The sequence below is a fragment of the Corythoichthys intestinalis genome, chromosome 18 (assembly GCF_030265065.1).
Source record: "Corythoichthys intestinalis isolate RoL2023-P3 chromosome 18, ASM3026506v1, whole genome shotgun sequence".
Lineage (NCBI taxonomy): Eukaryota > Metazoa > Chordata > Actinopteri > Syngnathiformes > Syngnathidae > Corythoichthys > Corythoichthys intestinalis.
In genome coordinates, this window is record NC_080412.1 from 12,969,398 (window position 1) to 12,994,446 (window position 25,049).

At 41.3% G+C, this 25,049-nt stretch overlaps 1 protein-coding gene across 5 annotated transcripts in view; it reads right to left on the reverse strand.

Moving 5' to 3' along the window:
• Positions 1-1,138: 1,138 nt before the first annotated feature.
• The window catches only part of stard13a (StAR related lipid transfer domain containing 13a), a 38,122-nt gene continuing 14,211 nt past the window's right edge, over positions 1,139-25,049 (reverse strand). For 2 of the 5 annotated variants that reach the window (XM_057820706.1, XM_057820705.1), the window contains 14 exons: positions 14,882-14,953; positions 14,437-14,518; positions 14,292-14,355; positions 12,407-13,665; positions 12,019-12,189; positions 11,505-11,664; positions 7,419-7,617; positions 7,130-7,343; positions 6,562-6,676; positions 3,822-4,088; positions 3,470-3,687; positions 3,227-3,409; positions 3,123-3,164; positions 1,141-3,056 (listed from right to left, as the gene is read on the reverse strand). In XM_057820706.1, the coding sequence (XP_057676689.1) occupies positions 2,981-3,056; positions 3,123-3,164; positions 3,227-3,409; positions 3,470-3,687; positions 3,822-4,088; positions 6,562-6,676; positions 7,130-7,343; positions 7,419-7,617; positions 11,505-11,664; positions 12,019-12,189; positions 12,407-13,665; positions 14,292-14,355; positions 14,437-14,518; positions 14,882-14,953 (3,122 nt within the window). In that variant the 3' untranslated portion in view covers positions 1,141-2,980. Of the gene's footprint in view, positions 3,165-3,226; positions 3,410-3,469; positions 3,688-3,821; positions 4,089-6,561; positions 6,677-7,129; positions 7,344-7,418; positions 7,618-11,504; positions 11,665-12,018; positions 12,190-12,406; positions 13,666-14,291; positions 14,356-14,436; positions 14,519-14,881; positions 14,954-23,746; positions 24,732-25,049 lie in introns of those variants that run through there. The other 3 variants (XM_057820703.1, XM_057820704.1, XM_057820707.1) reach the window with 3 other exon arrangements.

Sequence of the window (25,049 nt, forward strand, 5' to 3'; positions counted from 1 at the left end):
TACCTATATAACTAAACTTATTATAGAATCCAAATAAGGTTGCTTAAAAGTTGGTAGGGACAATTTGAGCATCCTGAAAAGTTGGTAGTGCTATGTCCCTACCGACCCTATGCAAACCTACGCCCTTGTGTTGTGCCTGTACCATCCTTTGGCCCCTGATACCAACTCGGACACCAAGCTACTGTATGTGGTACTGTTGCTAGTGCTACTATACTGATACTTTACTGATACCATGTTTTTTCTCACAAAAATATATGCATTTTAATTTCAAATACTAAATGACTCCATACTCACTTCAGTATAAAGTAACTTATCATGGCTTGGTGAGAGATTATTGTCTGCCATTGACGACACTAGACGTCCAATCCATCTGAAGCAACTTGGATTAGATGTCTCCTAGTGATAAACAATTTTTGGATGTCTGTCGCCATCTATAGCAGCCAATGAGTTGAATTAATTATGATACAAAAATACACATTAATACGATACATAAATATATGGCTTCAGCTCCTGATTATTTTAGTAGCCGATTAATCGATGAACTAGTTAGTTGGAATAATCAAGTAATAGGATAAGGAACATAAAAAAATTAAATACTTGAGCTGAGCCTCAAACCGTATAAAAATATATATATGAGGATCTAAGTACAACAAAAGAAGAATTGGCTAAGTTACATAGCAAAATTCGCTATCTTAAATGCAATAAAATGCTAACTTTTTTTTACAATGCTAGTAACAAATGGTTCAAACACATATTCCCACAAAAACAGCTAAATATACCTATAAACTAAATTACAAATGCATTAAAAAAATAACGCAAACAAAAACTTAGCTTATGTTGGTCTCAACAGGAGCAGCTGGATTCAGCCATGTGAAATTAGTTATGTCATATTCACTTTTGCTACTAGAGGGCAGTGTATCCACCCAAATCAATAAAACTAAATGCAAACACTTTCAAAACAAACCATTACGTCACTTTAATTAAATACTTGAAGCAGCCAAATTTAAGTCATATCTTTTTTCTAATCGAGTACATAACACATTTATATTTATCCATGAGATGAATACAACACGTCAATTAAATATAATACAAATAATCAACATTAAGTAAAATATTAATAAATCGATATACTACGGTACAGCAGGGCAACCACTTGATTGATCAATTAGATTATTTTAATGTGTGAATCACCAAACACCCAACAAAAAAACATTTTAATCATTAAATTAAATATTACGTAGTACACAACTTTCATTTTATACATTATCCTATGCATACACTCACCAGTTTTCAACTGATGACTGTGTGTGTTTGTTTATATTTATGTTTTCATGTACACATGCTCACACTCATAAATGATTAGAAAAATCTTCCAAAAGAAATTAGAAGTAAGGCCACAGTGTCTTTCAACTCATGCTTTATACTAGTGCAGCCTTTATTTTGAACATGGTTGACACAAGTGTATGCCTTCTTCCAGAAAGTCACATCTGCCAGCAGCCAGATCAATTTACCAGTGAGTGGGATAAGTGCGCGTGTCACTTTGTCATGACACAAAGGCTTGTGAATCTTTGTCTTGGGTAACACAAAAGGCTTTTTCTGCAAGGCGTCTCTGCTCGGGCTCTGGCTGCTGATTGGCTGGAATTGGCTGTTCTTTTTCTTCTCTCTCTTCTTTCATCCATCTGTCCATCAAGAGCGCAAGTCCTCTCAGGGTTTTTCAGAGTGTCTGTTTGAAGTGGTTGTGGTGCCCGAATGGCCATGCGCTCCAGGAACTAACAGAAGAGGACAACATGCACTTGACTGGATGTTGACATCTGACTGGAAGTGACAGAGAGCGACTGGAACCTCACACACACGTCAGATGATTGCACAGACGCATAGACAGACGTGGATGGATGGATGGATGGATGGATGGATGGATGGATGGATGGATGGATGGATGGATGGATGGATGGATGGATGGATGGATGGATGGATGGATGGATGGATGGATGGATGGATGGAGGGGTGGGTGGTTGGGTAGGTAGGTAGGTAAGGTAAGGTAGGTAGGTAGGTAGGTAGGTAGGTAGGTAGGTAGGTAGGTAGGTAGGTAGGTAGGTAGGTAGGTAGGTAGGTAGGTAGGTAGGTAGGTAGGTAGGTAGGTAGGTAGGTAGGTAGGTAGGTAGGTAGGTAGGTAGGTAGGTAGGTAGGTAGGTAATAGCTGGATGATTAGATGCTGACGTTAAAAGTCTAATTGAATGATAACAGCAAGATAACAGTGCCCCTACGTGGAAGAACGTTGAACTTCATGAGCTACATTTCCAGAGGAAGGACCTCATATTATATACATTGGCAGTGTGCAATTTCAATGTTATATATGTGATCTTTTGGCAGGAAATGTTGTTATGCAGCATCACAAAGACGACAAACTTTCCCTGGAAAATTGACTGTAATACTTGAAAATAAACCCCTACAAACACACAAAGAAATTGATTTTTTTGGCATGACTTTATTGAAAAACAGCAATTCTGTGTTCTATGTGGCACCGTTTAGTGTATCATAGCATCGCCATGGTGATACAGGCTCTTCCAGCAGCACTAAAGATACTAAAGCATTTGTTTCTTATTGCTCCTTATTGTTAGCATATCAATATGATAGCAACACCCTGAAAAGCTATTATTTACAACACGCACACTTGAGTTACACACACACTTTCACGTAGAAACCCCAACTCACAAACATATACTGTATACTTACACACACACTCTCACACACAGACACACATTCTCATTCTCTCACAAACACATGTTCTCACGCACAAACTGTACATACACCATGCTTCTCAGAAGCTGTGCAACGATCGCATGTCTTAGACATGACTGCAATGAAATGTGGAACCTTCTTTTTCACATCGTTACCTTTTCGGGTTGATGTAAGTCCAGAAAGTTCATGTCATGTGATGACAACAATGACGACAAGAGGAGTTTAGTACTTGAAAAAAAAACTAATTCTGTAAAACCTTCGTTTTTCTCAGTGCTACAGTACGTGGACGTGTTCTAGTACCATGAAGCTCAGCGCAGAGGACCTATTGGCCAGGTTCTGCTGTAAGGAACGAAGCTCGGATCCTCTGCGCTTCGTTGGCGCACAGGTGCCCATATGCTTTGTTGTACCACTCCGGAGCACGCCCCCTGCAGGCCACATAAGAAAATGACAACCAAATCTGAAAAAAACGGAATTCGCTTTCTCGTACCTGAGGTCGACTCTGGAGACGTGCGTCAACCTGGTTCTGGTCGGCACGCCATATGACTCCAGCAGATAATGGGATTCGAGGACTACGCCCCGTACCGCCGCTGCCGTACGCGGGCAGTCGTCATGATCCACAGACACACACACCAAAGCAATCCAGCCTTTAATGTCGTTCGAACGCCAGGACCTACGGAAAAGCACCCCAGTGAAAATGTGTGCAGCTCAGTGGTGTGTATCCTAATCATACCTGAGAATCACGTAGTCCGTGCGGGGCTGTGGCGACATATTGTGACAGGTGTACCGGTATACATCCGTTTGCTTGTTCAACGTTTCCACAACCTTCTCCTGTTGTAGTTCCATTTGCCAGAGGGAACGCTCTCGTAACAAACGATGCAAAACCTCATTGGGAGTGGCGGCCACCTCTGTGCTGACACGCCACCGCCGAAGAGGGTTACCGTCACCCACCTGAAGGCACAATTGCATCCAGTTCGATCACGCGACAGACAGTTAAATGGATCGGACGCCTATTGTTGTCAATGGCACTGGAACAGCGGTTAAAGTGTGTGTCTCAGCATGTGATCTAGTCAATTGTATGTCACCTTTTTGAAGGCCAGTTCTGTGAGTTCTCCTGCTGGTCGACATATCCATGCTTTGCTCTTGTCTTTGGTCTCCTTCAAAAGGTTGTGGATTAGCTTCTCCACATGAGCGTGATAAGATCCTTCCTCCATCTCCTCGTCATCGTCCTCTTCCTCCTCGCCCTCGTCCATGTCCTGCAGGTGGGCTTTACCCAGCTCGTCCAGCGGCGGCGCCACAATCTCAGCCTCCAAGTAGGAGTTGCGGGACTGGGTCACCATCTCGTCTGGGATCTGTCGGAAGACCATACTGTAAATGACTGTTGACCAGTGTTGGGCACGTTACTTTAAAAAAGTAATTAGTTATAGTTATTCACTTCTTCTTCCAAAAAGTAACTGAGTTAGTAACTGAATTACTCCATAGTAAAAGTAACTAGTTACCAGGGAAAGTAACTATTTCCGTTACTTTAAAAAGAACTCGTTGTATGTCAAAGAATTTCAAATTTTCTGAGCAGTATTCGAGTCAGTTGAATAGAGAAGAACAGACAGGTAGTTGTGTTATAGAACCTTGTAATATTCATTGCACCTCACCAGCAACAGATTTATTCTACACTTGAAGTGCAACAAAAATAAACAGATTTGAATTGCTTACCACAGATGTCAACAAAAGCTTTGCCCCGGGACATAAATTACACTTTACATGCATGTTCTTTCCTTTAATTTCGACCAACCTGAAATAGCGTTTATATCTCCACCTCGTAAAGGACAAATTTTCCTCTGAATGCTCTTCCATCATATCCCTTTGCATCTGTTTTGCGTGTGTGTGTTTGCCGCACGCACTGTTCCGGTTTGTGTGTGAAAACACCGGCTCTGAAGTACGTGCGCTATTAGGCTCGAGCGTTTACGTCACAGAATGGGGTATCACGTGAGATTTGACAACAACGCAGCCATATTGGAAGCAGGTCTGGCTCACGGGACATTGAACTTTAACTTGCCAGTTCGATAAAGAGACAAACTCGTTTCTAAGGCGAAGAACAGATATGTGATCAAACTTAAGGATGTGAACAATGTTGACCCTTACAAGCAAGCCGAAGACAAATGGAGTAAAGATGTCGACGGGTTTCCGCAATTAGGCGAAATGGACATTCTGCTGTATTTATTGTTTGGTGTATGTTACTAAATTCATCAGCAATTCCAAAATTACTAATCGCTACAAAGCTACGAACAGTTTTGCTGCGGATGGGAGCAGGACCTGCACATTATGACCGTATCAAACGGCAACTCCATCGTTCTTGCAAAGGTAGTGTGTGTTTACTATTTTCATTGCCATGAACCTAAACGCACCCCAAGTCTTGGATGACAAATAAACAGAGCAGAGTAGACTCGCTACGGCTGGTAGTAGAGATGGGAATCTTTGAGCACCTAATGATTCGATTACGATTACGATTCAGAGGCTCCGATTCGATTATGAAACGATTATTGATGCACCACCCTCCTTTTTTATTTTTATTTTTTTATTTATATATATTTTTTAATGTTTTGTACATTAGTTCCAAAATTGTTCAAAAATCCTCTCAGGCTAAACCAAACTACTATTTCAGTATCAAGTTAACATATAACAGTAAACAAATATACAAAAATAACAGTAAATAAAAAACTCCAGTCCCCATTCTGTATCAGCAGCTTTAAACTACATTCAATTAATTCAATGTTGTGAATCAACTGTTACAGTTGTTAAAATTGCTCCCGTTATTCCATAATTTCCCTTCTGTCTACTTTTGTCAAAATTTCAACACTATTTCATCATTTAAAGATAGATTCAAGACAAGATTCTGCCGATTTAGGAGTATTTTAGATAAAAAGTTAATTAGGTTCGCTACAACAGAGCCTTCTAGAGAGGTATACCGCTTTAAGATGGCGGCTGTTTACTTACGCTGGAAAGTCTATCATTTCGCATCTCTATTCAATAATACATGTTCTAACACCGACATCGTCTGTCATTTTGCATCTAGTTCTACATATACAGTGGGGAGAACAAGTATTTGATACACTGCCAATGGGAAAACCCATTGGCAGTGTACCAAATACTTGTTCTTGTTCGTATGTTTGTAGCAACTAGCAACTGGGCATTGTTTGTAGCGGCTGTCAACCGCAGTCAGGTATGATTGTTTTTTTATCTAGCGGCATGAGTTGAACATTATATTGACTCTCGGTCAATTCCTCATTGCGTCCCAAAGACCGCGCTGACTGTGTTTTACTTCCGCTTTACCTGGTATAATTCAATAATCGGAATTTGGATATTTGTGAATCGTTCTCGAATCTTCCAAGGCTGAATCGTGAATAATCTAAGAATCGGAAATTTCGCACGCCTCTAGCTGGTAGTTCCTTCAGTTTATTCAAAGTAAGTAACGCACCACTTTTGACCGTCAGTAACGGTAACAGCGTTGTAACGGCGGGAAAAATAATTAGTTAGACTGCCCCGTTACTGAAAAAAATAACGCCGTTATGTAACGGCATTATTTATAACGGCATTATTCCCAACACTGCTGTTAACTAGTGCTGTTGAAAATGGTAGATGTCAAATCATGTGGCTATTTTCATCGTTATGCTGTGAATTTGAATTTGTTTTTTGCTAGTAGCAATTATTTTGCAGTCAAGTGAGTATTTGGTAATTTCGTGGGAAAATCGGGTGTCAAAAAAATGGTGTTGCGCAACTCTAATATGTACATAACAATGTTAGTAAGACATAAGTGCATAAAATGCAGACCTGAAAGAGGCGGTGACACTCGCTGATCATGTGAGCTAGCCCTTGAGTGGCAGCCATGTTCTCATTCAGGTCCTTCTGGTCTGGTCGGCCACTGGCGTATTTCCTTTGGATGGACCTTCATCATCATCATCAGGACCACAGAGAACGCATACAAACATGTAGAATATTTCTATTAATTTAAGTGTGTTAACGAACCAATACTAGTATCGGTATTGGTACCGATACGGCATTAAATTATGCCATCAGTTTCAGTTAGTACAACGAAATAACATGCCGATGCTGTGCAATATGTGTATTTTGAGATCTTCAGGTTTCCAACAGCTGGTCGCCCTTCCCCAAAATAATGATCGCCATCCAGACATGAGTTTATCATAAATATATGTCCAATCCATTTGAAGTGAGAGGTTGGCAGCGGGTGTCGGAATCGGAAGCCAAAAATATATTATTATAATATTATATTGATTCAACACTAATTAATTTCTCTAGAAACTGCATGTACTGTAAATGCTGAAAATAAAGTGTTGGAATTTATTCAAATGAAAAAAATACAAGTAGAATATTGGCAAACCGTGGAGAGAGCGTATCACTCTTGGTCAGGCTGAGGTGGAAGAGGGATGGCGCCAGGCATACAGCCAAGTTGTTGGCAGTCATCTGGTTTTCATCCACCTGTGCTGTCACATCACGCAAAAAGTAAAGGAGTGTCTGCAGCGCCTGGCGATTCTCGTCCGCCATCAACAAAATGGCCGCCCGCACTGCCTGTAAACGCTGCTCCTTGGGTACATCTGAGAAGAGAAACTCAAAGAGTTTATATGTCAGTCTTAGGCCAATGCTATCCCAGCACTGAGGATGCAACCTACACTGATAAATGTGCAGGAAAGTTTCTCCGAGTTTGTTGCTTAGCAAAGGTTCCGGAAGGTCCCGGAAGAACTGCTTGAGCATGTCGGCCACATCGTAAGCAGACTGCTGCTCGTAGTCCACAGAGTCAGGCGAGGAGTCGCACTGATGACGCAGAGCTTGGATGCGAGACTTAACACCAGATTTGCGGAACAGGCCAACCTAAAGAGGAACCCAAAAAACACCAAAATAAAAAGACAGAAAGAAAGTCCACCATTATGTGGTTAGTATAGTGGATACATTGAAGAAAATAAGTATTTAAACACCCGCCTATAAAAGTCCACCTCCACTCCATGTATTATCCTCAATCAGATGCACTTGTTTGAGGTCGATGGCAGCATAAAGACACCTGTCCACCCCATACAATCAGTAAGACTCAAACTTGTAACATGGTCAAGACCAAAGAGCTGTCCAAAGACACCAGAGACAAAATAGTTCACCTCCACAAGGCTGGAAAGGGTTACGGAGCAATTGGCAAGCAGCTTGGTGAAAAAAGGTCCACTTTTGGAGCAATCATTAGAAAATGGAAGAAGCTAAACATGACGGTAAATTTCAATCAGAGTGGAGCCCCATGTAAGATATCACCTCGTGGGGTCTCAATGACCAGAACTCGACCAGAACTCCACGACAGGAGTTGGTCACCTGAAAAGAGCTGGGACCACCGTTTCCAAGGTTACTGTTGGTAAAACACTCACTAGACGTCATGGTTTGAACTTATGCATGGAAGGGTTCCCTGCTTAAACCAGCACATATCAAGGCCCGTCTGAAGTTTGCCTATGACAATTTGGATGATGCAGAGAAGTCATGGGACTAAGTTTTATGGTCAGATGAGAGTAAAATGGAACTTTTTGGTCAAGATTCAACTAACCGTGCTCGGAGGAAGAAGAATGATGAGTACTATCTCAAGAACACCATCCCTACTGTGAAGCATGGGGGTGGTAGCATCATGCCTTGGGGGTGTTTTTATGCGCATGGGACAGGACGAGTGCAGTGTATTAAAGAGAGGATTACTGGGGCCCAGTGACGTGCGGTAAGGTTCATGGTTGGTGAGGCACTGACTCCTTTAGTGTCAGATTTCCAAATATATAAACCAAAAAGGGTAGCTTATTCAATTGGCTACTGGTTATTTCATATCTCATCAGCATTCTTCACAAAACACGCGCACACGATACATATTATCAATACGTAAAAGTAAGAAAATAACATGCATTTGCTCTACACCCTCAATGTGTTGGCCGTCGCAATTCTATAATTCATGCAACATAAATGAGAGTAAAGAGTGGTGTACAAAACCACAGAATTCAATTCTGACCTTTAGTGAAATATTCAGTTGTTTTTAAAACTTTTAATTCTGATACTTTAATCAATTTATTACAGATTGCTAAACAAAAAGTGTGAAAAGAAAAACAAAGGATATTTTATTTAAGTCCAAAATTTAGTTTTTAAATATTCTATTGTATTTTTCTTAATCTAAGCTCTCTCTCTCTTTTTTTTTTTTTTTTTTTTTTTTTTAATGAGATTGAAATGAAAACTGTTTGTGGTCTTGCGCCTGTCCTTCACCACAAAAACCGCCGTTACTTTGGAAGAGCATAGGTTTGGTCTCAACTTTCGTAGGGACGATATAACAGCATAACATGCATGTAGGTAGACTTTTTGCTGGGGACGGGACATTAAAAAGACCAAACAGATTGGATGAAGGGGGCAAAGGGCCACATTTCTCATGTATATGAACCTAATTAATTAATAGGCAAAAATGATCAATGCAAAATAAATCCTTATCTACTGATAATAACTTTTACGTGCATTGGTTCAGATGATACACTGTTCGATTCAAACCTTTGTTTTCAAAAAATACTAAAGAAACATTTTGAAAACTTCCTGAATAAATGTCTGGTTTTTATTAGCAAACATAAACATAATGAAAATAATTCACTTAATAATGGTAGGGTCAATTCTATCCTTACAACATATGGAACTATTGAAAGATCTAAATTCTCTATATAACTGAACATTATATCAAGCAAAAAAGGTAAGGTTGCTTAAAAGTTGGTGGGGACAATTTTAGCATCCTGAAAAGTTGGTAGTGTTATTTCCCTACCGTCCCTATGCAAACCTACGCCCTTTTTGTAAAAGTCCTCCTTATTTTCCTTTACTTTAAAAAATCTCTCCGCCTCAATGGAGAGGATTGCTTCAATTAGATCGTTCTGTGTTCTATTTGACAAGCCAGAAAACACAGTGGATGTGTCCAAATGTCTAGCTAACCTTTCATCTTTCTCAGCAAAACCATGTAATCGTTCTACATATATGCCACGTTTAGAAGAGCTTACACGCTCATCGTTACCACGAAATGTTAACTCCTGTTTAGCTAGGATGCAGGTTGCATTAATGAGGTCTTTCAAACTCTTTCGGTTTTCCTTTACCTTGGGCCGTGTGGCTGCTACCGCTGAGCTTCCGCTGTTTGTCAAAGCCAAATCGATCCTTGAGCTTCCAAAAGTTTTTAAAGCAATCAGGCTTTAAATGCTTCTCATGTTTGCTTAGCCTTCGTGGTAGTTTTTTAATGTCACAATATCTCGTGTTAGTCCAGACATTGGCACAAGTTGAGAAGAAAAGGCAGCAAGGGCGATTTTTCGAAGGACAGCCACATAGCCAGTCTTTTCGGGTGTACCACTCCGTTTGAAAACAGCGAGTTATCTTAGACTGTCCCGTAGTTTGAAGCAAACCTTTTTGCTCCGGCATTGGTCTACCTCTGTTAATCAGGTCCACTTTTGACTGAAAGTCCAGTTTTGAGAAATTTTTAAGTTTGGATATATAATCCTCTTCCATTTTGGGAGTCCGATGTAGACGTAGTAAACAATACAAAACGGCTCGCCGCAGTGCACTTGACTCGCCTGGCGCCGCCCATTACCTGTTGGCTCACGTACTCCCCCCTTCTGTGCGGCAGCATATTATCTGCCGCAACCTGTGCCTTTTCACTGCGGTTTTATTTCCCATCAGCAAAACTAAATATGTCGCTAACAAACATTAAACTTTAAGGGTTAAAGACATTAGCCAGACTGTGGAAAATCAGGTCAAATAAACGTATCTGGAAACATTATAATGGCGACATGCAGATGTACGGCAACCAGCACGCTCCAATTCCATGTATCAACCCAGTTTGTTATGGATTGCGCAATCAGAGGTGAGGCTTTGCTCGTTGCTGCCGCACCTCTCGTTTCATTTCGTTATTTGAACAGGAAATGGGCAAATTCAGCGATTTTGACTATAAAAAATGTTTGAAATGAGTCATACATTAAGAGCAATGGACAAATATTAATATAAATTTGATGCTATAATTATTTTTTTTGTCATGATGACAGGTGAGGCTCTGCCTCACCTGCCTCCCCTGACCGCACGTCACTGCTGGGGCCCTGTATTGTGAGATTTTGGGGAACAACCTCCATCCTTCAGTCAGAGCATTGAAGATGTGTCGTGCCTAGGTCAACATGACAATGACCCGAAGCACACAGCCAGGAAAACCAAGGAGTGGCTCCGTAAGAAGCATAACAAGGTTCTAGCATAGCCTAGCCGATCTCCGGACCTAAACCCAATGCAAAACTTTTGGAGGGAGCTCAAACTCCATGTTTCTCAGCGACAGCCCAGAAACCTGACTGATGGGTGGGCCAATATCCCTCCTGCAGTGTGCGCAAACCTGGTGAAAAACTACAGGAAGCATTTGACCTCTTGCAAACAAAGGCTACTGTACCAAATATTAACATTCGTTTTCTCAGATGTTAAAATACTTATTTTCAGCTGTATCACACTAATAAATCGTTAAAAAAATCATTCATTGTGATTTCTGGATTTTTCTTTTTAGACTATCTCTCTTACAGTGGACATGCACCTATGATGCAAATTTAAGACATCTCCATGATTTCTAAGTGGGAGGACATGCAAAATAACAGGGTGTTCAAATACTTATTATCTTCAACTGTACCACTGGTCAAAGCAAGTGTTTTGTGACCAAATATTGTGCTTTAGTACAACTGTTAAGATCTCCGTGCCATTAGTACCTGGTCTAAACAGTGGCGTGTTAGGTGGGCAAGGGCCTGCTGGAGGCAAAGGGGTAGCGGGAAGCCACAACGTCGTACGTGTACGATGAGTGGGACCCCAAACACGTTCTTGTCTTTAGGGTCTGGAGACTTTATGCGCTTCATAAACTTGGGCACAGACCTAAAGGAAACACAGAAGCACGCAAGTGTGGGTTTTCAACAGAGAAGTACCTTCACCTAAAGGTAAAGTACATGCAGTTCAAATTTGGAAGCCATTATGCAAAACCACAATAAGTTTTTTTATAGGGATCCTGGTTAATTTATCCAACATGGCTGAGTTTCTCTGTCTTTTGGCGCATTCAGTAGTTCTCTTGCAAGAATTACTCCTTAGGGAGAAGGCTACCAGCTGTCACATTAAATAGAACAAGCTTTGGGGGAAGGAATTTCATAAATTGTGAGTTGGACTAACACCTAATATTATGGGTTGCATAATGAAAGTAGTAGGGAAACCATACGTCGACGTTCTTGTACCCACCAGGTCCAGCCGTGCTTGTTAGACATGGAGTACTTCTCCATGATGGCGGTGAGGCGCAGCAAGGAAAATTTGTGCAGCAGACTGAGCTGAGCGGCCGACTGGCTGCTTATGTGCAGCGATGAACAGGGATGGTTGAGATTGTCAGATGTTCTGAAACTGGGCCAGCGCACACTGGAAAACACACAAGTACAGCATACCATTGTGTATTTTCCAGGCAGGACTTTCTTTAGGCCTATTGGGGCCTTTACAGACACATAAACCGATTTTCTTAACCAGTGGTCTCCAAAGTGAGATCGTTAGAACCACTAGCTTCCCCATCAGATGATTTTTAATAATTGATGTTGATTCGGTTACAAGCTTGACACCCCAGTTCTAGAACTAGTCTTACCGCGGTCTTGTCAAGGAGGCCCCAACGCCAGAATCCCTTCTGTCACGACCGGTCCCAATGGAGTCAGTGTCATTCAGCGAGACGGGCGTGGTCCTGCCCTGGACGTTTTCAACATCCTCATCGTCTGCCAGTACACCGCGGCTCCAGTGGTCCACGATCTGCTGCAGGCCGCTGACGTGCTGGATGATGTCGTCCAAGTGCGGGAACAGGTTGTCCTCCTTCTCCAGATCCAGGAGGTCCCCGGTGCTGGCATACAGGTGGGAGCCAGGGACATTGTCGTACACGCTCACTCTGCTGCCCCTTGGAGCTTTTGGGCAGGGGGACTTGGACAGTTGACAGTCAGACCAGATGTTGTCTAGATTCTTGCTTCGCGACGGTTGAGAGACAGGTGAGTCGGCAGAGTTTCTCCCAGGTGTTAGACTTTCGATTGACAATGCTTTCGGGAAGGTGCCTGGTTTGTGGTCTTTAGGGATGTGGATGAGGAGATTTTCGTGCGAGTAGAACTGATTCCTCTGTCCATCGGGCCTCTTGCCCGGTAAGGGGAGCTCTATGTCCTCTAGGTACTTACTGCTTCGCTTGCTGGCTGTTCGTGCTCGCGGTGGCGTTGGATTCGGATCAAGAATAGGGCTAACGTTCATCATGGAGAGCTCTCCAGAGTCGTCACCACAGTTGTCACTACAGTTGTCCCCACAGTTGTCACCAAGCTTGACAGACGACGTTTCGCCCTCATCCCTAGCCAGGTTTTGCTCCAACTGGCTGATGGGGGTACATTGCAGAACCTGCAGGGCCAAGGGTTCCTCCCCTTGAAGCACGGGTCCGCTGATGACCATTGGGGGTCTGCGCTTTGAGCTTTTGCGCATGGTGGAAGGCCCCCAAGTCCGCATCAGCTCCATACGCCGCAGGAACTCCTTTGCTTTGCTGCGGCCTCTGTGGCGGCCACCCTTGACTGGCAAGGAATTGTAGTGTGGGAGGTCGTGGGGCGGCGAACGGTAGGAAGCCGACAGGGACGCCACTGACATGATGTCTGCCGACGTGGAAGCAGAGTCCTCACTGTGCAGTGAGGAGATCTCCACCAGTTCTTGCTCGCTCAGCTCACTCAGAGCGCTCTCGCTGCTCGCCGCGCTACACAGGATCTCGGCTCTCCCATGGGGGGCGCCGTCTGACAGGAAGTCCTGAAGGCGGGACCAGCGCCGGCTACTCCATTCGAATGTCCAACGCTTGCTGATGGCCATTGGGTCATCTTCATCGGAGTCATCACCCTGCAGATTCATTCATTTTAGTACTAATTTCAGCTAGGGGATTTTGGGAACTATGGCAGACTGAATAGGGCCAATTTTAGGGGCTAGAGTTCTGAACTTTTATAGGAGCTAATATTGGAAAAGATGCCAAGATTGCACATTTTTCATTTATTTATTTTCTGAACCGCTTATCCTCACGAGGGCCGTGGGTGTGCTGGAGCCTATCCCAGCAAACAATGGGCATGAGACAGGGTACACCCTGAACTGGTTGCCAGCCAGTCATAGGACACATAGAGAAAAACAACCATTAACGCACACACTCACACCTACAAACAATTTGGAGTTTTAGATCACACATTTTAATTACTGAAACTGTACAGTGACTCTCGGAAATTTTGGATGAGAATGGACAAAAAATCTTTGAAAATAATAAAAATATTGTTGTCAGAAAAGAGGAACTTAATCCTTGAATGAAAGAGACAAAGACAACCCTGACTGTGATCGATGGTCTGGAGTTGGGGTGTATGGTTAGTAATTTTCGGAGGTCCTTTACGATAAAGTGGAAAGTACTAATACATTTTGATTGAAGAAACTTATGAATCTAGAAACCATTTCCTATGTAATAAAAACATAGATAAAAAGCTTACTTTCTTTTTGGGGTGGCCGACGTCTAATTTCATGGAGGCACACTTGTTCAATGTGTTGAGACGCCTGTAACACACCAGCACAATATTGCCTCAAAACTCTGAAAACGATTTACTGGAGAACTTCAAAAGCAGACGAGAAGTTTACCTGGACAAAGGTTCCACCAGGTCTCCATCCAAGAAGTCATGGTCCCTTTTCACCGAGGAAATATCGATGGGAAACTGAGATTCTGATGAAAAGGTTGAGAAAGACAGAGAGAGAGAATAACGAGCGAGAACTTGAATTTGGAGTGACAAACAGCTTGAAAAAAAAACACGCACTGCCTCTTGTTAAAAAGACTTAGCTAGTAAGTCTTCTTTTCATTTCCTCTAAGTGATGTTATAAGAGAGTCTCAAATTTCTTGAAAGCAAGAGCCAGAGAAAGTGACAGGAAGCAAGAGGAAGAACCCTGTGAGAATCTCAGTAGCGAAAACAAGGCCTTTCCCATGACCCCCCCCCCCCCCCCCCCCATCACCCGCCCACCTCCTCAAAACTCTACCTCCAGTCCAGGAAGTGGAAATAGTGAACAAAATGAGAAAAAAATGCACTATTACCTTCATAGAGCTGTGCATATTGAGGGAATCCAGCAGCTCTCAGCCAATCGCACGCCTCCTTGGCCTCCAGCTCTGGAAGGCGGGAAATTGAGCAGTGTTACAACACCCGTGCACAAAAAAACTCACACAAACGACAACACACACAGAGTCTGCTCTTCCCATCCCGGCATTCCGAACGGACGGACGGGGGAGGAACGTTCCTCACCGTCACTCTGGGAATTCCCAGGACTTATGTGGTGAGTGGGAAGGCAGGAAGTCAAGATTCTTAACAAACAGTTAGCAACAAGCCCCATTAATTCGAGTTGAATTAGTTGGTACTTTGCAAGGCAAAGGCCCAGATAGTGAAATTCCTTTTTTTTTTTTTTTTGAATGGCGTTTCTTCGGCACGCCGCACAGCCCAAACCGTTTGACTGACCGTCACCGTTCAAATATCAAAATGACCGGACAACGCAAGGAATTTGCCCGTAAACGCGTTTTTTATTTATTTATTTATTTATTTATTTTATCAAAATGTATGTAGTCCTACAATTTTGAACCAAATCGCATAATTAACACATCAAAAATCTAGGACGTTAAGGGGCATAAAAGTTGTGTCCAGAAATTGCCAAAAACGTACGGTTACCCCAAATTTTGCCAAAAACAGTCCCATTCATTTCTAATGGGGTGCCATTGACAACCATACAGTGTATCACAAAAGTGAGTACACCCCTCGCATTTCTGCAGATATTTAAGTATATCTTTTCATGGGACAACACTGACAAAATGAAACTTTGACACAATGAAAAGTAGTCTGTGTGCAGCCCTCAAAATAACTCATTCCCACCACCATGCTTAACTGTAGGCATGACACTCTTATCTTTGTACTTCTCACCTGGTCGCCGCCACACATGCTTGAGACCATCGGAACCAAACAAAATAATCTTCGTCTCATCAGAACATAGGACGTGGTTCTAGTAATCCATGTGCTTTGTTGACATTTCTTCAGCAAACTGTTTGCGGGCTTTCTTGTGTAGCAAGAGGCTTCCTCCTCGGGTGACAGCCATGCAAACCAATTTGATGTAGAGTACGGCATATGATCTGAGGACTAACAGGCTAACCCCCCACCTCTTCAATCTCTGCAGCAATGCTGACAGCACTCCTGTAACGAGTCACATGACATTTTGGAGGGAAAATGACAAGCAGTACTCAATTTGGACATTTAGGGATGTACGTAGTTCCCATGTGGTGTACTCACTTTTGTTGCCAGGGTTTTAGATATTAATGGCTATATTTTGAGTTATTTTGAGGTGAAAATAAATGAACTCTATTGTATAAGCTGCACACAGACTACTTTTCATTGTGTCAAAGTATCATTTTGTTGGTGTTGTCCCATAAAAAGATATACTTATATCCTGTACTGTGGTACACTGTATACGTCCAAATTTCTCATTCATTTTCAATAGCAGGACAACATAGGTCCCTTTGATTTTTTACCATGACAGCCCATTTACCATTCAACTGGTGCCCAATTAAGTCAATGCCATGGACAGCCTTGCACGTCCAACCCATTGACGGCCATGTACGTCCAAATTTCCCTTTCATTTTCAATGGCAGAAAAACCTGTGTGACATAGGCGGAGTTTGACTTTTGGGGCTGGGGGGGCACAACATGTTGATGACCCCGAAACACAGCATCAGCAATAAAATTAATTTACAAGAATATTTATAACAATAAGTTGAAAATGAGCGGTTTTTGTTTCCCATCATTCTTGAGGGGAATTCTAAATCAGGCTGCTTAGGCAATACCTTTCGCCATGGTCGTCATCCATTGAATATGCTACGCCCGCCGGTGTCGTGCCAATATAGTTACCCCAGTCAAAAATTGTATCCCCGTGGCAGAGCCAGATGGAGGTAGATTTGTGTCCTTATTATTCAATCAAAAAAAAGTTGCTTCAATAAAAAAAAAAAGTTGCTTGAATCAAAATGTATATTTTCAACTAAAAAAAGTCGCTTCAATAAAAATAAAATGTGTTTGAATGCAAAAATAAATTTGAAACTTAAAAAAACTTTTTTAAAAATGCATGTGAAAGCTATTTTTCTTTGACGGATTTTTGTTTTGTTTTGATTGAAGCAACTTTTTTGATTGAAGTAATGTTGATTTGTGTTTGGGCCACATTTTGTCGAAGACATTTTTGTCTTTATTATTCAATCAAAACATAAGTTGCTTCAAAAAATATATATTTTCAAAAAGAAAAATCACTTCAATCAAAAAAAGAAAAAATTCAATCATGGAAAAAGTTTTAGAATGCGAAAAAGTATTTGAGACTTAAAAATTTGCATTTGAACACTTAATTTTTCATTGAAAAAGTTTTCTTTGATTGAAGCAATCCTTTTTGTGTTTGGGCAATATTTTGGGTGGGACATTTGTGACTAAATCATTTAATCCCCAAAAAAGTTAGCCTGGTACTCCAGACTCACCGCTGTTCCAGCTATTGAGTCTGGCCACCATTAAGCGGATAAAATTTCCAGGGCGGAGCAAGCCACAGCAAACAGACAGCGGAGTGGACCAATCAGCGACGGGCGGGACGAGGGACTTGCGCGCGGAAATAAACATACGAGGAGAGCGGAGTTTATTCAACATGGCTAGCGCGAGACAGACTGTTGTCACTGACTTGTGTCGATGTGTTTTTGGTAATTTAAAACTGATTTTACCGTGGATTGGAACATATTCTCGGCTCTCCTGTTCGCCATCTGTGTTGCTGTGGAGACGACTTCCGACGCGGAAGAGTGACGTTGCTCGTTAAGAACACGTCACTTAAATAAACAAATCTGATTTGTCGATTGATTTGGTACTTGCTCGAGAGGCCGTTAATGGGCTGGGTCCCAGACTATTCTCTCAAAAAAAAGTTGCTTTAATCAAACAAAATATTTTCAATCAAAGAAAAAAGTCATTTGAAAAAAAATTGCCCTCCCTATTTTTTTTAATATTATATGAAAAGCAAATGAACATCTAAGTTGCTAGTCACATGATCTGTTCGAAAAATAATTTTGACCCATTATAAAAATCTATTTTTTTTCCATTTCATTCATTTTTGTTGCAGTTTTATTGATTTACAACTTTTATATATATAGGAAAGTCATTTACATGCAATGAAACTTTTCAGCCACCGGGGGGGGCTGCCTTGCCCCCCCTTAAAATACGCTTATGCAGTGTGGTTGTTAGTTTTTATCAAAAATCTACCATTTGACAAATGCAGTGGTATGAAAAAGTATCTGAACCTTTTAGAATTTTCACATTTCTGCATAAAATCACCATCAAATGTTATCTGATCTTTGTAAAAATCACACAGATACAGTGTTTGCTTTAACTAAAACCACCCAACATTTATAGCAAATGTCCCAGAAATGTGCCCAAATCAAGAGGAAGTGACCCGATATAAACAGGTCGTGTCCCTACAATGTCCCGAAATCAACCTGAAGTGACCTGATAGATCTGTATCTACCACAGCAAAGCCCCATCGTAATTTGTCCAGACGTTGCAGTTTATAGTTATTATATTATACTTTTTTTTTTTTTTTTTGTCAGTAAACTCACATTTAGGCAATAATATTAACATTTAAGATCATCTTCTTCATCTACCGCCAAACGTCCAATCTATTTTGACTGAAAGGGAGCAAATGAAAGAACGGCCACCATGGAATTAAATGAGTGCTCTGTAAGGGTTGAAAAAATATATATATCATAATTCGTGCATGAAAGGGTTAAACATCAAAAGAGAGCTACAGGCTGTGTGTTTGTGTGGGAAAAAAGCTTGGCTTATTCATCAGCAGAATTTTAATCAAGAGATGAATTAGCACACAAACGTGCCAGCGGACGCACACATGGGGTGCCTAATCCTGGCTGCCACCTGTCCCACTGTGCATGTGTGTTTGAGTTTATTTCTCCCACAATGTGCTTTTTTGTCAGGCACCTACTTGATGCCGCAAAAGCTCAAAAGTCCGGGAATTTTTGTTTTCACACTTTCGAAAACAAGATGTATAGTTGTATGTTGTATGTGTCTGGCAGTGCGTGTAGCCTTTGGTTGCAAACATCAACAGTGTAGTTCATCTTACTTTAAAAAAGTAATTAATTACAGTTACAAATTACTTCTCCCAAAAAGTAATTGCGTTAGTAACTCAATTACCTGAATGTAGGAGTAATTAGTTACTTGGCAAAGTAACTCGTGATAATTTTCGAGTTTTTTTCTCAAAAAAAAAACACAAAAAAAAAACAGGTCACACAATGTGAAGTTTAAAGGGTTTTTGGGACAATTGGCCCTTGCCCAATTCTTTACCCTAAAATTAACCAGACACGGGTGTATTGCGGATATTGCGATAACTATGTAGCTAGTAACCTTTGCTATTTTTGGAAGTCCTTTAATGTTTTGAATCAATCGTTAAAGTTGTTAAAATTGCTCCAGTTGTTGCATTAGTTCCCTTCTGTCTACTTTTGACATGTGTAAGTTTTAAAACTGTTTCACGATTTAAAGACCGATTTAAGTCAGATTTTGCCGATTTAGGAGCATTTTAGATAAAAAGTTACTTAGGTTCGCTAGGAAGGTTCTCTACAACAGAGCCTTCCTGAGAGCTCTACTGCTTTAAGATGGCAGCTGTTTTCTAACGCATCTAGTTCTTTATACGTTACTAATGCCGCCGTGTCTGTCATTTGCATCTAGTTCTATAATATGTGATATCTACCGTAGCGTCATGTGGGCGTAGTTTGAAGGCTATCGGCTACAGTCAGGCACTATTGGAGCCACCTAGCATCGCGTTTGCAACGGCGTCACAACTCCCTTGCGTCCTCAACACTCCTACTCTGCTCTCTCGTCTCCGTGAGTCCGTCTCTCTCAGACTTTTCTCGCGTCATTCAACCAACATAGTAACGCACGCCTTTCCCGCCTCAGTAACGGTAACGGCGTTGCCAAGATGAGAAAAGTAACTATTTAGATTACTCACTACTGAAAAAAATAACGACGTCAGTAACGCTGTTATATTCGAACGCCGTTATCAACAACATTGAACATCAACTCACAAAAGTTAAATGCAAAAACATGCCATCACACAAAAAGTAAAGGTTTGATTAGTGACATTGTTTGACCCTAGAACGGATTATGTTCATTATTTTTTATGGTGTAAATTGGATTTCAAAATGTTTTTCAGCTTTGGACAAAAAATTGGGTATTCCATTTTGGGTTACATCAATTGCATGATATAACTTCCTGTCCTCACATTATTTCCACACTTCAGACAGATTTAAAATAGAAACAGGAAAGAGGCCATAGTCTTAAAAAAAAAAAAAAAAAAAAAAAAAAAAAAAACATGAAGGAGACAGACAGTAGGTTTCAAGGTGCCCTTAAAGGCACTGTCAACAGACTTAGACAATGATGTTGGAACATTTGAGGTCTAGTGGTGCCTTTTCTAAAGCATGTCATTATCTTTATTTGTAACCAAAATTACATTTTATTAAGGGGGCGCAAGTTAAAGCAACACTAGGTAACTTTTCAGTTTTGATCGATGTTAGCGACGCCGGTGGACAAAAGCGGTATTGTTTTGCCTTCAAAGACTAGGTCTCCAATGAGAACCAGCGCACACCCGCACAGCGTCGTAAAATCATTATCTCCCTGTTGCCTGCGGATGGATTTAACGACATTTCTGTTTCCAGCGGCTGTGTGAAGGATGAAAAAAGTACCGTATTGGCCCAAATATAAGACAGCCCTGATTATAAGACGACCCCCTCTTTTTCAAGACTCAAGTTTGAAAAAATACTTTTTGAGCACCAAATTAATTTTTATACAGAAAATAATTACAGTAGGCCTACATCCGAAACAAATGATTATAACAATATATTTGAGAGAAAAAACATGTTATTTTGCCTCATTCAAATCTTAATATCTGAACATTTAAATATGTAAACTAAAGTGCAATCACATTCGAGAATGAATGGCTTCTGGTTTTTGAAATGTAAATAAACCAATCTATTGTGATAAAACAACAAAATTGCAATAACTGCATTAACCATCAAAGTGAAGTCTAACTGTAACTGTAGTCTTGAAACAAATCTGAATAAGGAAAAACATTGCAATAAAAAATTGCAAACTGGTTAAACTTGAGAGAAGCTGAGATCTGTCATTACAGAACATCGCTTCAATGATATCTGGCGCCGTCTAGCGTCGTGAATGGGGAGAGTAGCTGAGATGTGTCATGACAGAACATCGCTTCAATGATATCTGGCGCCATCTAGCGTCGTGAATGGGTATAATGTCTAGACCAGGGGTCCCCATCTGCCGGGTCGCGGACCGGTACTGGTCCATGGCGCATTTGCTACCGGGCCGCAAAGAAATAATAATTTAATAACGACCGCATTCTGGCTAAATTAACCCTGTGCCCCTGCTTAACAAACCAATATCCCTGTCTACTCTAGATATAATAATACAGGATAGATTAGAATGTCGTCATAGAAATCCATTGATTAGACTGCTTCAGTACATCTTGTTTGTGTATATAATATATCTATGTGCGCTTGTCCTCGATAATAACGTATTACTAGGCCGCGGGCGCAGCACGTTTGTTCCCAGAAATAATTAGCCCCCACACGAGTGAAGATGACTGGAAAACAGACGTCTTTGGAGATATTTTTACGGGGAAAAGGGCACCTGGCGAGCCTACAACCTCGAAGACCCACGAACTGCAAAGGAGTGGATTCGTGACCCGTTTGTGAATAAACCGAGTGATTCGAGCATGTCTGTGCAACAGGAGGATCAACTTGTAGAGATCGCAAATGACGGCGACCTTATTAAACGTACATTTGAGACAACAGCTCTACCGAGGTTCTGGATTAAAGTCATTCCTGAATATCCTGACATCGCTACGAGAGCATTGAAAACATTGCTACAATTTCCAACATTGTATCTTTGTGAAGCGGGCTTCTTAATTAATGCTTAACGACAAGGCGAAGTCATTAATGGTGAGAGTGGTGTGCAGTTGTTGTGGGCAGGTAACATGGCAGGATGTATCTGAGGAGAACTTTTCTACAAGTCCTTCCATGATCAAACGTAAGTTTAATATTCCTTTTTTCAAGACAGTTTGTAGTGTTTACTTTGGAATAGCTGCATTTGCGCATTTTGTGGCTATGTTTAACGTTACGCGCATGCGCAGAACCGCATCGTTGCAATTTTTGATGGGTTGCAAAATTTGTCAGAACACCGGTCCAAGAAAAAAAGACCCAAATAACACCGGCCCGTGGTGCGAAAAAGGTTGGGGACCCCTGGTCTAGACCGGGAATATAAGACGACCCCTTCTTTTTCACTCTTATTTCAATGGAAAAAAACACGTCTTATATTCGGGCCAATACGGTAATAAGGTAATGAATCCAGTTGTGGTTAAACAATAGCATATAACAGTTAGCAACCGTGTAGCTTGGTCTGGCTAAACCCCCCACCCCAACCTAACTTGTCTGAATTGGGGGGCGGGAGGTCACGCCAGCCAGTGAAAGCCGAGCCAGTGTTTATTCTTGAGTATCCCGGTAGGCGCCCTTTTTTTCCTCCTCGGACAAAACTTTTTGTCCCTTTTGTTGCGCTGCCATCTTTGCAGAATTCACATCGACTTCTGTCTTTATCATGAATGGGGAAAGGGGGAAGAGACGTACTGTATGCTGTAAAAGCAGACAGTACATTTGTAGTTTTTTTTTGTGTGTGGCAGGGTTCCTGCCACCCTCCTCAAAGTTAATTAGTGCTGGTGAAAGCGATCCAGACCCCCTCAAGATATAAAAGAAGTGTCATTCAGTTAGTTTTCAGATGAAACATCATCACAAATGTTGTGAAAATATTCTATAAAGGTTGAAAAGTTACTCAGTGTTGCCTTAACTCGCAAATTAATTAAAAGTCAACTATTTTAACTGCGCACTAACTCATTTCCAATAAGTTAATATAAAGCACATTTTCAATAAAACTGTGCTAAGTACTATTTTTAATTATTGGACTGTGTGTATGACTTTGGGATTAGTCGCAATGAATCGATCATTTCCCAACCCTACAGTTTTACAAGATTAATGGAGATTAAAATTGAATGAAAACGTTTTAATCATGCTGCCTTTCAGACAGGGGTGCACGGCATATAATGAAACTGCCTTTGGTGAAAATTGCACATTGTAAAAAGTCAACATCTTGGCGATTGAATGACCAAGCGGCACGATCGAACTCGTTTAAACCAGCCTCTTGTTTTATGCCTCAACTTCTTTTCACTTTTTTTTTCCAAGTAGCTCACACGCAACATAGTGAAGCAACTGGAAATGACAAGACCTGGCACGTTGGGATGCTTTGACTTTGCACCGTTGCTCTATTGTGTTTTTGTCTGGAGGAAAATAGATTTGATCACGTGACGGGAAGTCGAGGAAGTGACAGCTGATGAAAACAATGGCTTCAGTCAGCTACGAGAAACATGTGTTTAATCCATTGTAAACAATCAATACGAAATTCTCCAGAAGCAGCTAAGTCATTCACTGCGAACCGTTTGCATGGAAGACCAACCGCATACTTTGAGGCTATTTGACAGATTCTGTAGACGCTCTTCTTTCGACAAGAAAAAATATTGGATTTTACCTTTTTCTGTTGTTTAGTAGTCGACAATAGACTATAAGGAAGTTTAACAAAATTCAAAATTTCCAAAAAACGTATAGGTTTAGGATGAGGGAGAGATAGCGTGAATGCTCATCTTTCAGTGGCATTGACAGAGGTAGAAGATTGAACGTCTACTAGTGTTAAAAAAAAAAGCCACATGTTTGGAGATCTATCATCGTCAATGGCATTGAAAGAGTTAACAATAGACCAGTAGGGGGGTACTATGGGGTCTACCTTGCTCCAGCCTCCGAAGCAGCTGTTTTCGAGCAATGATGCGTGAGAGGCGGAGGGCCGAGCGACGTCGCGGGGTCTGGCCCAGCCTCAGGTAGTGATCCTGGCCATCGGCCGTCATGGCCTCCAGGCACGTCTCTTCATTGACACTGTCGCTATCGCTCTCACTGCTGTGGGGGGTCTCCACAGGGGTCCCTCGCTCTGTTTCCGCCTCCTCTTCCTCCATTGCGAATTCCCAAACAGAACAGGCCAAGTTCTCCGGATGATTCCCTCGCAAACACTCCTTAGAAATTCCTCTGACATGCCCTCACTGGAACCGAGGCCCCCGCCCTCTGCTTCCTGGCGACCAATCGCATCGCTCCCACTGACGCTGGTGCCTCTCACCTGCAGTCACGAGCTTCCCACAAATGTCATTCCTTTGCTCATAAGACCAGGAGAGGACACAAGAACAATAGACAGTGTGTTTGTGTGAGACCTAGTGAGGAATTCTGCCATTGTTTCCAAGTGACCAATATTCTACATCCTCTTGTATGACATTTCACAAGGTTACAAGCACGCATGCACAACAAAAATTGCACAAAATACGTAATCAATTTGCCAAAATGATGATCACTACTCATGTGAGAAATTATGTGCAATTTTGACTACAGTGCACATAGCAAATGACGTCACTCTGGTCACCATGGTTACAGCAGGAACCAATAGCTGCCTTCCATTGGGTGTCCGAAATAAAACAAGCTGAACGTGTGCAGACATAATATATGATGTCACGGTAGTTGCCATGGTTACATTAGGTTAGCAAAAACCAGTGATTCAAATTATTAGCATTAGCATTATTAGCACAGCAGCGGGGTTATGAGATTATGAGTTTAACCCTTTCTAGGCTAATAAATGAACTCATTGGCTGCTGTTGACAGCGCAGATCGCTGCAACCCTCTTTTTCAAAATGGATTTGACGTCTAGCTATAGCAAAGGCACTGAAAGATGATCATTCAGAGTCAGTTCTCCCTGTTTAAATGAATTTGATGCCTATTGTTTTAAATGGCAGGCATTGAATAAATAGTAAAAATCTTGTTTTCTTTTGTTTTTTTTTTTTTGTTTTTTTTTTAACATTTTTTAATTTAGCAAAACAAAGCAGGGGATAAATCAGTAAATATTCTCTTATTATATTATATTATTTTTTTAAATGTTGAAATAAAAAACTGCAATTACTATCTTCATTTATTAAAAATGTTTATTCCTTTATTTTTATTATTTTTTTAAATCCCAAAACCGGAACAGTTTACAGTTTTTCATTAATTATTAA